The sequence below is a fragment of the Sceloporus undulatus genome, chromosome 1, assembly GCF_019175285.1.
Source record: "Sceloporus undulatus isolate JIND9_A2432 ecotype Alabama chromosome 1, SceUnd_v1.1, whole genome shotgun sequence".
NCBI classification, from domain to species: Eukaryota; Metazoa; Chordata; class Lepidosauria; order Squamata; family Phrynosomatidae; genus Sceloporus; species Sceloporus undulatus.
The window spans coordinates 226,898,111-226,910,192 of record NC_056522.1 but is presented as its reverse complement, the minus strand read 5'-3'; the positions used below and the strand labels follow the sequence as shown (position 1 = coordinate 226,910,192).

Here is a 12,082-nt window from a genome sequence, read left to right as displayed (position 1 = left end):
TTATTATTATTATTATTATTATTATTATTATTATTATTATTATTATTATTATTATTTCTATCCCGCTTTTCTGTTAACAAACAGTCAAAGCAGCTTACAATAAAACCAATTTACAAGACTATGGAGATTATCGCACTGCGTTCTGAGAACGTTCCATATCATCACGTGATGAAAACGTTCCTGGAACGGATATTACCGCATTAGAAATCAAAACGGGATCAGAACGGGATCAGAACGGCAGTTTACCGCACTGCGATTCCTTTTTCTTGAAACCGTTCTCAGAACGGTTTGCTGTATTAAGTTTTGTGGGCTGTCTTCTGATGACGTCGCCACTCAGTGGTTGGACGGCTCGGGAGAGGCGCTGCCCCCCAGGAAAGAGGGGAAAGGGAGGCTTGGGCCATGGAGCTCGCCTCTCCTGAGTCCCTTGGCTTACTGAAATCCCTCACCTCCCTTCCCCATAGGAATCAACCCAAAAACGGAGTTTAAAATCTCTCCCAGATGCAGACCCAAAGGGCTCTCCTCTGCTCCTTTTAAACTCAGTTTTTGGATTGATTTCTATGGGGAAGAGAGGTGGGGGATTTCAGTAAGCCTAGGGACTCTGGCCGGGAGAGTGCTTCTCAGCCTCACTGAGAAGTCTTCCCTCCGAAGATTCTCTTGGGAGGGAAGGAAGGCAAGCCCCTATAAAATGCTGGGGCTTCATATGCTGGCATATGTTTGAAGAAAATAGGATAAAACCTATGTAACTTGATGGGCCAAGGGCAGAGTCCCCTCCTTGGCAGCCTGGGCATTAAGGGAGCTCCACGGCCACGGAGGTCCCTTCAAGCGGAGGGAAAGGGAGGGGACTGGGCCAAGGGCAGAGCCCCAGCAGCCATAGCAGCTCTTTAAACCGGTTAGAAAAGAAGAGTCCTCTGCTGTCATCCCATTTCCCCTTTTTGGCAGCTTGACACCCTTTTGCTTCTGTGTGTGTGCATGTAATGTGTGCCTTCAGGTTGTGAGCTTCCCTCCCCGCTTTAACTCTTGTCTGGCTCTTTGCTATGGAATTCTGGGAGTTGTTTGCTTGCTTTTCTGTGGTGCTCCAAACAGAGGAGCTTTTGTGGGTTCCCTCTTTGAGGGAAGGAGGAGAAGGTCCTGGGCATCCCTGCCATCCCTGCCTCCTGCAGGCTGCAAGCACAGGAGCCCCGCTGGACATGACACCAGAGGCCCCCTGCAGAAGCAGCCAGACCCTCTCCCTCTTGCTTTCTGCCCTGGTCCCCTCTTCCTTGAGGGAAGGAGGAACTCCATGGAGGTCCCTTCAAGCCGAAGGAAAGCAAGTTGCCAGGGAGGGGACTGGGCCAAGGGCAGAGCCCCGGCAGCCATAGCAGCTCTTTAAACCGGTTAGAAAAGAAGAGTCCTCTGCTGTCATCCCATTTCCCCTTTTTGGCAGCTTGACACCCTTTTGCTCCTGTGTGTGTGCATGTAATGTGTGCCTTCAGGTTGTGAGCTTCCCTCCCCGCTTTAACTCTTGTCTGGCTCTTTGCTATTGAATTCTGGGAGTTTTTTGCTTGCTTTTGTGTGGTGCTCCAAACAGAGGAGCTTTTGTGGGTTCCCTCCTGGAGGGAAGGAGGAGAAGGTCCTGGGCATCCCTGCCTCCTGCATTGTGACAGCACAGGAGCCCCACTGGACATGACACTAGAGACCCCCGGAGAAGCAGCCAGACCCTCTCCCTCTTGCTCTCTGCTCTGGTCTCTTCTTTCCCTCTCTTTCCCTGCTTTCCTCTTCTCTTCCTTGTCCCACCTTTCCTCCCTTTTTCCTCCCTTCCCTCCCTCCTTCTTTCCCCCCTCACACAGACACACCTTCCCTCACTGCAGTCGCTCGCCTGCCTGCCTCCCTCCCTGCCTGTCATTCTTTCAGCCAATCAGAAGACAGAGAAATGAGGGAACGGATTTGAGAACGGATAAGAATACCGCACACACTTCTCTTGGAACGTTTTCATCACGTTTCAGCTCTCTGGGAACACATTCAGAACACATTCAAATCCGTTCCCTCCTGGAACACATTTGGAACACATTTAAGCGTTCTGAGAACCCGATTGGAACACATACGTGCGGTATTCTCAAATGCGTTCCGTTCTCATCACGTGATCAGAACGTTCTCAGAACGCAGTGCGATAATCTTCATGGTAACATATATCACATCCCCAACTCACCCCCTAAAACAAGATCAAACAGTTCTTACCATCAGGATGTTCCTCCTAATTTTAGGTGGAATCTCTTTTCCTATAGTTTGATTCCATTGCTCTTTTTTCTAGTGTCTGGGACAGCAGAAAACAAGCTTGCTCAATTCTCAATATGGCTTCCTTTCAATTATTTAAACAGGGCAATTATGTCACCTCTTAACCTTGTCTTCCCTAAGCTAAACAGACCCAGCTCCTAAGTCGCTCCTCATAGGGCATGATTTCCAGACCTTCCACTATTTTAGTTGTCCTTCTCTGGCCACATTCCAGCTTGTCAATATCCCTCTTGAATTGTCATGCCTAGAACTAGACACAGTATTCCAGGTGAGGCCTGACCAAAGCAGAATAGCGTGGCATTATTACTTACTTTGATTTAGACACTACACACTATTGATGCAGCCTAGGATCATATTAGCTTATTAAGCTCCTGCATCATACTGTTGACTCATGTTTAGTTTACTGCATTACAATGCATATTTTAGACATGGAAGACAAGAGTTATTACACCTTGCCTCCTCCTTTCCTCCTTCTCAGAACTTAATGGTAAAGAACATGGGAGAAGAATTAAACAAAGGGACATCTGTGGTTCCCAGGCAGCAGCTCTATCACTGAGATTGTTCTATTCATTTTATGAATGAAGTGTAAGGCTTAGCATTAACCTATAATGGTCCAGTTTGTGAACCTAAAGAAGCCAATGTGTAGGTAAACTTATTCCAGATGGACTCTTATCTATAGAGTAGATATTCTGCTTTTCTTTTTTCACATTTCCGTTTCAGTCTCAGCAGGGACTATTCATTTTCCTCACGGACTAAAATATCATAATTTTATAGCTCTGAGTGATGCTGTCATCACCTCTTTTCACAAGTCTTTTCTCAAATGCTGTTATCAATCCTAAGTGACATTATTCTTGCCAAATTTTGAGAAATGTTTAAATTACTTCCATTTCACCTAAGGTGAAGTAAATGCCATTTTCTCTTTGTATAAGATTCAAATAAAAATGTTGAGCTTTCTTTAAATACAAATGGGGAGAGAATACAACAAAGCACATATTTAAAATAGTATTTGTCTTCTGTTTGAAGTCCCTGAAGAAGATCCTTTCCTGCAGGAACCCGAAGTGCTCAGGGTTTTGAAGGAATAAACAGTGGACCATCCAATAGCACATGACATTTGTATCCTTTTTGTTTCCAATATTAAAGTACAACATAATTGTTTCCATCATATAATTTAAATAGTATGATAATCTGTCTAGAGAAGCTAACTGTAACAATAAAAATAATTAATTTCTTCTTTACTACTGCTATGAGTCTTGAATTCTGATTGATTTCAAGGACTGCATAAATCCAATTTCAGTAGGACATATTTATTTATTTATTTTATTCAATTTCTATGCCACCTTTTCTCCCAAAATGGGATCCATGTCCTTCACTTTAGCTTTTCATCATTTGGTCATCCAGTACTTGATGACTCGGAGGAAGAGAATGCCCGGTATGGTCATAAAGGGACAACCAGGAGAACCTGCTTCCTGTTTTCATGTCACCAGGTTTATCAATTTTACTGATTAAATTATATTAGATTTTAGACGTCTTCAAACAGAGACTGGATTGCCATCTGTCGGGGATGCTTTGATTTAGATTTCTTGCATGGCAAGGGGTTGGACTGCATGGCCCTAGCGGTCTCTTCCAACTCTATGATTTTAGGGCATGTTACAGACTGCCCAGAAGGGGCAGTCTCGCGCTGCTCCCGGTTGCTCCGTGAGGGAGCCGCAGCAGCCAAACCGCGCGGTTCCCTCACGGAGCAAGAAGAAGCGCCAAAATGGTGCTTCTTCCTGGGCCCCGGAAGAGGCGTCGCAAGGCGCGCACTCGTGGCACCACTTCCGGTGCGTGACATCCAGACGCTGTGCGTCCGCGACGTCAAAATGGTGGCGCCCATCTGTATAGGGCACCACCATTTTGATGCACTCATTACATGCGAGGGGCAAGGTGCGTCAGGAAGCGCCGCCCCTCGCGCGTAATGAGAGTGCCTCAAGGGGCCCGTCTGTAACATGCCCATGATTCTATTATTCTATTACCAAACTGGGAATCATAAATTACACTTTGATTCTACCTAGTTTCAATAAGCCATAGCTTCATCCAGTTTGGATGGTAATAAGAACCCCATGTGTTTTAAGACGGGGGACATTTGATCACCTTCTCCTGGCAATGCCAGAGGGAAGAGCAAAAGTAAGTTTCTACTGAAGACTTCTTTAACTTAGGCTGCATATGTACTGCAGAAATAGTCCTGTTTGACACTACTTTAATTGCTATGGCTCAATGCTGTGAAATTCTAGGAAGTGTAGTTTTGTGAGACATTTAACCTCTTCTGTTAGAGAGCTCCGGTGCCACAACAAACTATACTTTCCAGAATTCCATAGCATTTTCTCTTCTTATTGATGTCATTATCTGAGCAGTAGATAAGTCATAGTTAATCTTTGTTCAGTAACTCATCACACATTTTCTTAGGAACATACAATAATCAGAGTCTAACAAATCCAGCATTCTGTCTATGAATCTCAAGCAGTAATCCATCAGTAAACTGTTGCCTACCCTTTACTCACCCCTTATTTAGTTTTCCACCCATCATTTCCAGTTATATTTGGCAAATGATGAGGCCTGCAAGTTCATCCCTTCATTTTATAGGCTGACAGCCTCATTAGTGGCTTCATTAGAATTAGCATGTCACACTTATAAATGCAATTACTTTCTGAAAGCTGGATAGTTTAGAGGAGATTTAATATACCAAAGTATTGTTTTAATAATTTAGATGGAGCAAAAGATAGAAGCTGATGGTTCTCAAGCCTTTATGTTATTATTGGCTAAAAGATTTGGGACTTCATGCCCTCACTGTTAATACTTTCACTTTGCTTATTGAAAGCGTTTTTAAAAATATGTAAAATATTCTTCAATGTGTGGTCCATACATAATGTGTACTATCATTTTTCTTTCATTTTCATCAATACTTCAGCTTTATACTTGCAATTTTTGTATAATCCTTTACTTTAAAAATGCTGCCATCAAGTGGCAATTTCAATGTATAAAAGATAACTTGAGTCTGATAATTTCTTCCAGAATCACAAGTAAAATGCATACAATTCTCTCTGACAAAAATAATAACCTGAAATTGTTGATAGAGTTTTGGAATCCTGTTGATTCACTTGTTTCCTCTTGTAAAGGATATATTTCCATGATATAGCAATATTGGGGATAGATCCAGAAGAAATGAAGGGGAAAGGGATTCTTAAGGTATATCAGAATCAGAAACACAAAAAAAGAGAACAAGAAAGCATCCTGCATAACATTACAAGAAATCTGATCCTGTCTAGAAGATGGACTTTCAAAAAATAAATCAATTAAAAACTCTACACTGATAATTACTCTATAAACTGACAAGACATCTGTAAAATGGAGTTGCCAGGTAAACCCTTATTACAAAGGACTGTCTCTATACTTGTGAGTGCCAGCCAGTTAGCTCATAAATCTGAGAATACCCCTGTAGCAGCCCATGAAATTGTCCATATTTTATGCTTATATATTACACTTACTACAAATGATATGATATTATATTGATATATATATATATATAATAATATATATGGACCTTTCCAAAAGGTTATATGCTTAATAAATTTATTTGCTGCCAAATATCTTTCTGATAGCCTACATTACTTATGTCATGATCAGCTTTTGATTTTTCTGATTTTATGTGTTTCAGAAGTAGATGAGGAAGAGAAAGCTATACTGATAATGCAAAGCCAACAACATGAATAATTAATAATTCTTGTGAGCAGGCCGTGTAGCAAACTTCAGCAGGCTAAACTGAGAAGGAAAACTGGTAACACACTTCATGAGATCTGACTCATGAACCTGCTGGTATAGCAGGCTATGGTGCTGGCATACTCTCAGCTTTCAAACAATATTTTGTTGATGGTAGCATGCAATCTCCCATCCCCCAACCCCCACCATTTGACCCTCTCCTTAATAGTGCTGTGTGCACAATCATGAGCTTCCATTTGAGGCTTGCAATATCTTTTAGTGACTTAACATAACTGCCTCTCTGATTAATTATTTGACTTTCAAAGTGTTCATTTTATGTTTTAACTTGCTTAGTTAAAATATAAAACAAACTCTCCTGACTCCCTAGACCTTTTCTTAGGGATCTATGACCTAGTCATCCATCTTTAGAATGTATGAGTTCATTTATTTCATTCGTCTTCTTATGTAATCCTAAATTCCCCTACTAGCAAAATTTGGAGGTTGGTCTAATTTGTTGAGCTTAACTGTTGTCAAATCAATTTTGACATACAATGACCCTATGAATGGGAGACCTCCTGTCATCAACACCACTCCTGGTCCACCTGAGTTTTGCAAGAAACTCAGATCTATGTATTGCTCAATTGAGTCTATCCATATGTAGTATGGTCTTCTTTTTTTGTGTGTGCCTTCTATGGGCCTGTACAGACAGGAAAAATAAAGCTGCTTCGGGTCACTTTGGAGGTATGCTGTTTCAATGATGCATGTGTCCTAAGAGGCTAGAAGCCACACCAAAGCCATGCTCCAGTCCTAAGTACCAGAGTGCAGCTTTGGTGCCACCTCTGGCCTCTTAAGATGCATGTATCATTTAAACAGCATACCTCCAAAGTGACCCGAAGCAGCTTTATTTGTGCCTGTCTGTACAGGCCCATAGAAGGCACACACAAAAAAGAAGACCATACAAAGTGACAATAAAAGTATAGTGTCTAGATCAAGAGAAGTAATAGTGCCACTGTTTTCTGCTCTGGTCAGGCCCCACCTGGAATATTGTGTCCAGTTCTGGGCACCACAATTCAAAAAGGACATTGAGAAACTGGAGTGTGTCCAAAGGAGGGCGACTAAAATGGTGAAAGGTCTGGAAACCTTGCCCTATGAGGAACAACTCAGGGAGCTGGGGATGTTTAGCCTGGAGAAGAGAAGGTTAAGAGGTGATATGATAGCCCTGTTTAAATATTTGAAAGGATGTCATATTGAGGAGGGAGCAAGCTTGTTTTCTGCTGCTCCAGAGAACAGGACCCGGAACAATGGATGCAAGCTGCAGAAAAAGAGATTCCACCTCAACATTAGGAAGAACTTCCTGACAGTAAGCGCTGTTCGACAGTGGAAAAAACTCCCTCGGAGTGTAGTGGAGTGTCCTTCCTTGGAGGTCTTTAAGCAGAGGCTAGATGGCCATCTGCTGGGGATGCTTTGATTTGGATTTCCTGCATGGCAGGGGGTTGGACTGGATGGCCTGTGCAGTCTCTTCCAACTCTATGATTCTATGATTCTATGACCTGAAGCAGCTTTATTTTGGCCTGTCTGTACGGACCCTATCTTGCCAAGCATTGTTGTCTTTTTTAATGAGCCATGTGTTCTCATGATATGTCCAAAGTACAACAGCCTCATCTTGGCTTCTAGAGAGAGTTCCAGCTTTGCTCTAGGACCTATTCATTTGTCTTTTTGGCAGTCCATGGTATCCACATTAATGGCATGATTTAATGCTGCTCCTAGCTTTGCAGTATTTATTGACTTCAAGTGGATAAAAATATGGAAGGATTCCACAATAGCAGAAACACAGCCTCCCGGATACACCTCAGCTTAAGAGAGTGCTGAGGAGCTGTTTGGTAGAAATGCACACTCTGAAATTACAATTTTCCACTGCAGTGCTGAAGAATCTCAAATATTCATTAAGGATGGTTAGACATAAACTTCTCCAAAGAAAGATTTATATTATTACCAAAGGACAGGGATGAAAAAAGCCCCCTTTGGGTTGAGGATCTATTATGTCTGAGTGAGTACAGTTTGCACTGTGAATGTCTGAAATGCAGTCCATATATGTTTGTTTTGATACAGTTCTGCTTTTATTATTGTTTAAAAAGTAGATATATTTAATTGTGTTGAAATGCAAATGATTATTTATTAAACAAATGTAATACCACTTATTTGTCCACAAGGGCTGCTTTGTTGGATTTGACCTGGCTCATGCTGTTGGCAATGTGGAACTACATTTACATGAGTGGGAAGTAGACTTTGCCTGTTGGTGCTCCTATAAGGTAAATAAGTTTTCCAAAGTATTAGTAATTACTTTCAAATGGTGCTCCAAGGCTCCAAGTCAAACAGAACAACTGATTAAAAAGTTGACAGTTCCCTATTTATTTTACATAAAGTTTTCAATGGTGCTATATTATGAGGATTGGACTACAGACTTTATCACACCAGGCTGCTAAGATGCCACCATCATGTTAGTGTAGGAAACACAAAAATAGTGGTTTGAGAGCAGACATTTTCACACACCTCTGTCAAAGTACCATGGTGCTGCTATAGTCTCAGGTTCTGTCATCTGTATGCTGGACTTCATAATCATGCTTTCTGCCCTGTGACCTTCCCAGCATGAATTTCACACTGTATTTATTGTACTTCTTTTATTTTCAGTTGTGCAGTCACAGCAATTGTTTAAGTAGAAAAAGAAAAAGAAAGAAGAGAAGTTGAAAGAAAAAAAAAAAGCAAAATATCCTGCTTGGGAATAACAAAGGGAAAGAGGGAGAAAGAAACTTATCACATGTGAACTGATAGTGGAAAAATCAGTGTGATGGGTTATGCCTGTCAATGAAAAGGAAGGGGTAGAAGGTAAAGAGACTATAGGACAGACATGGCATCATGTGATAAGGAATAGCCACAGACACTACTCTGCTATAATTCTGCTTTGGCAGTCTTGTGTGATAAAGTCCTAGGGCTCTAGGAGACCACGTTCCAATTCCCTGCTCAGACAAGGAAACCCACTGGGTGACTGTGGGCACGTCAGACTCTCTTAGCCTGAGAAGACAGCAGTGGTAAACCTCTTTGGAAAAATTTTTGCCAAGAAAACTCTATGATAGGATTGTCAAGTTGCATCTGACTTGTGTGCACATAACAGTGTACCAATTGTCAATTTAAAACAGTCTTTAAGAAACACTTCAAAAGGAAGTTAAACCTTCTGCAAGTTTATAGGGAAGGGGAGTTTAAAAAATATGGAACAGCAATTGAAGAAACTACTTTATAGCCTCTTAGCCAATATTGCAAGAAGCTATGCAGTTTTAGAGAGAAAGCTATTTCAGGAAAGTCTCTCTTCCTGTATCACATTCACACTATACTTATATCAAAGACACCCTGTACTTCATAAAGAGGTCACTTTATTCTTATGTATGTGATAAAACCAAAAAGATATTTTAATGCTGACTTCTGTCTTACAGTACCTGAATTCTGGAGCAGGAGGTCTGGCTGGTGCTTACATTCACAAGAAACATTTCCAGACTGTGAAACCAGCGTAAGTCTATTAGGATAGAAGATCTATCCTACTATTGAAAAAAAAGATGTATTATCTATCTGCTTGTGTGAGCATTCAGTTTAGATGAAATCCATAGATTATTATTCTGTACATCTCCCTTTAAAATTGTTACACAAATGAAAATGTATACTAAAGATGCAATTCTATACCCACTTTACCCAGGAGGAAGTCCTGTTCACTTCAATTAACTTGTTTCTGAATAGGTTTGCCTAGGATTGCACTACAACAGTGTAGTTTTTTACATGTTTACTCTATGAGGCTGAAGAACCTTTCTACAGATGTATATGTAGAGATCTTTACTGGGAGAATGCACCACTGAACGCAAGAGGAATTGCTTTTTGAGCAAATGTGTACAGAATTATGCTGTTAATCCATCTGATAGTCTTGATAAGGAGTCTATACTTAGGACAAGATTCTACTGTTAGAACAGAATATGGAAAACAAAATGGTTCCCATTTGGCAAACGAGTCAGAGAAGGATGCATCGTATCACCTATTTGTTCAACTTGCGTGCAGGAAATATCATACAAATAACAGGTTTAGACTCAGAAGAAGAAAGATTGGAAGAAGAAACATTAACAATTTAAGTTATGTGGATGACACCATACTAGCAGAAGCATTAAGAAAAAAGTGCAAAGGCAGATTTAATGCTGAATATAAAGAAAACAAAAATAATGACCACAGAGGATCTAAATAAATTCACCTTAGGCAATGAGGAAATCGAAATAGTTAAAAAGTTCCCATACTTTGAATCAAACATTATTCAGAATGAATACTGCAATAAAAAAGAAGACTGGTAATGGGAAGGTCAGCTAAGAAAGAACTAGATAAGATCCTAAAGATATACAACTGAGCACTAAAGCCAGAATTGTCCAAGCCATAGTTGTCCAAAAATTCACATTACCATTTATGGATGTGAACTAATTGGAGATGAAGAGTGCTGAGAATACTGTGGACAGCCAAGAAGACAAACAGGGCAGTAGAAAGTGAGGAAGACTGAATGTCAGATGGATAGACTCAGTCAGGGAGGACACAGCCCTGAGTTTTCAGAACCTAAGCAAATGATCAGAGGACAGGTGGTCTTCGAGATATTTCATCCACAGGGTTGTCATGAGTTGGGGTAAACTCAAGGACAGTTAACAACAACAAAAATGCTATGAACCAGAAATATTACAGAAGTCATGGTGAATGAAGAGAGAACTGTGATTTTTGGTGCTATTAATTAAAGAGCACTGCTTTACCATTCATGTCCTTTTCTCTTCCTTACTCCATGTCTTCATTGCAGCAATATGTAACATCTGTCTGAAACATCTGCAACATTTGTCTGAAAAAAAAATCACATATTGCACTTCAGCTTCTGCACAGAGCTAAGATCATGCAGCTTTTTTTAAAAAAAACTTTTAATCTCTCTCACATGCAAGTAAAAGTTAGATGCCCTAGGAATGTAATGGAGTACATTGCCTTTCATATCCCTCTACCTTTATAGCTTTCCTGGTATATTATTGGTCTGTTTCAATCTGGAAACCTAAAGGATCACACATCACAGTGTTACTCATGGTTCTAGCTGAATGTACTACCAAATGTACATGTCCATCAGTTTACACCCATGTGCATCAAATGCACATCACATGCACATTTGTGCACATCTGCATATTTAATGTCACTGTAGAACTGAATACAGATGTTCTGCATGAGAAAAAATGTCCAATAGGTTATATAAGGAAACATACATAAGACATGAATGAGTGAGTGACATACAGTATATATAAGACATGTGTGAGAGCCAGTGTGGTATAGTGACTTGGGCATTGGACTGTGACCCTGGAGACCATGAATCAAATCTTTGCTCAGCTATGGAAATCCACTAGAGGAATGTGAAGGTCAGCTACGAAAAAACTAGATAAGATCCTAAAGAGTAAATATATACAACTGTGCACTTAAGTCAGCATTGTCCAAGCCATAGTCACACACTCTCAACCTCAGAGGGAGGCAAAGGCAAACCTCTCTGAAGAAATCTGTTCTAGCAGAGTTTCTTTCTTTTGTCTCAGATGCTGCTGCAAATAACCACACATAACAACAAGTTTGGAAGAAAGGCCACAACTTTATTAGCAAGCAATTGGTAAGGGTTGGCACCAAGCATGAGGTCAGGATCTGCGAAATCAAACAACCCCACATTTGTCTGATTATCCAAAAACCTGGCACCCACCAGGCGCTTGGGATGACCTAGGGGCTAAGGAACACAACTTGACCGCAAAACATGCCATGCGTTCACATATTATTATTATTTATTATTATTAGTTTTTATTTATACCCCGCCTTTCCATATGATCAAGGCGGCTTACAACAGAGTCTCAGAATACAAAGCAAAACAATGCACAGGAAAAAACAATGCAATACCATACAATGCCAACAATACAAAAATACAGTACATAATACATAATACAATACAGAAAAAAACAGTATAATACAAAGCAGAAAAAGCAGTATAATACAAAGCAGAAAA

At 40.6% G+C, this 12,082-nt stretch overlaps 1 protein-coding gene across 6 annotated transcripts in view; it reads left to right on the top strand.

Moving 5' to 3' along the window:
• Positions 1-12,082, top strand: part of KYNU (kynureninase) — a 145,002-nt gene that overhangs the window by 80,393 nt on the left and 52,527 nt on the right. For all 6 annotated transcript variants that reach the window (XR_006102404.1, XM_042454120.1, XM_042454141.1 and 3 more), the window contains 2 exons: positions 8,211-8,309; positions 9,486-9,559. Coding sequence is in view for 5 of the 6 variants with exons in the window: in XM_042454120.1 (XP_042310054.1) it covers positions 8,211-8,309; positions 9,486-9,559 (173 nt within the window). In the remaining variant the exon portion in view is untranslated. The remainder of the gene's footprint in view (positions 1-8,210; positions 8,310-9,485; positions 9,560-12,082) is intronic.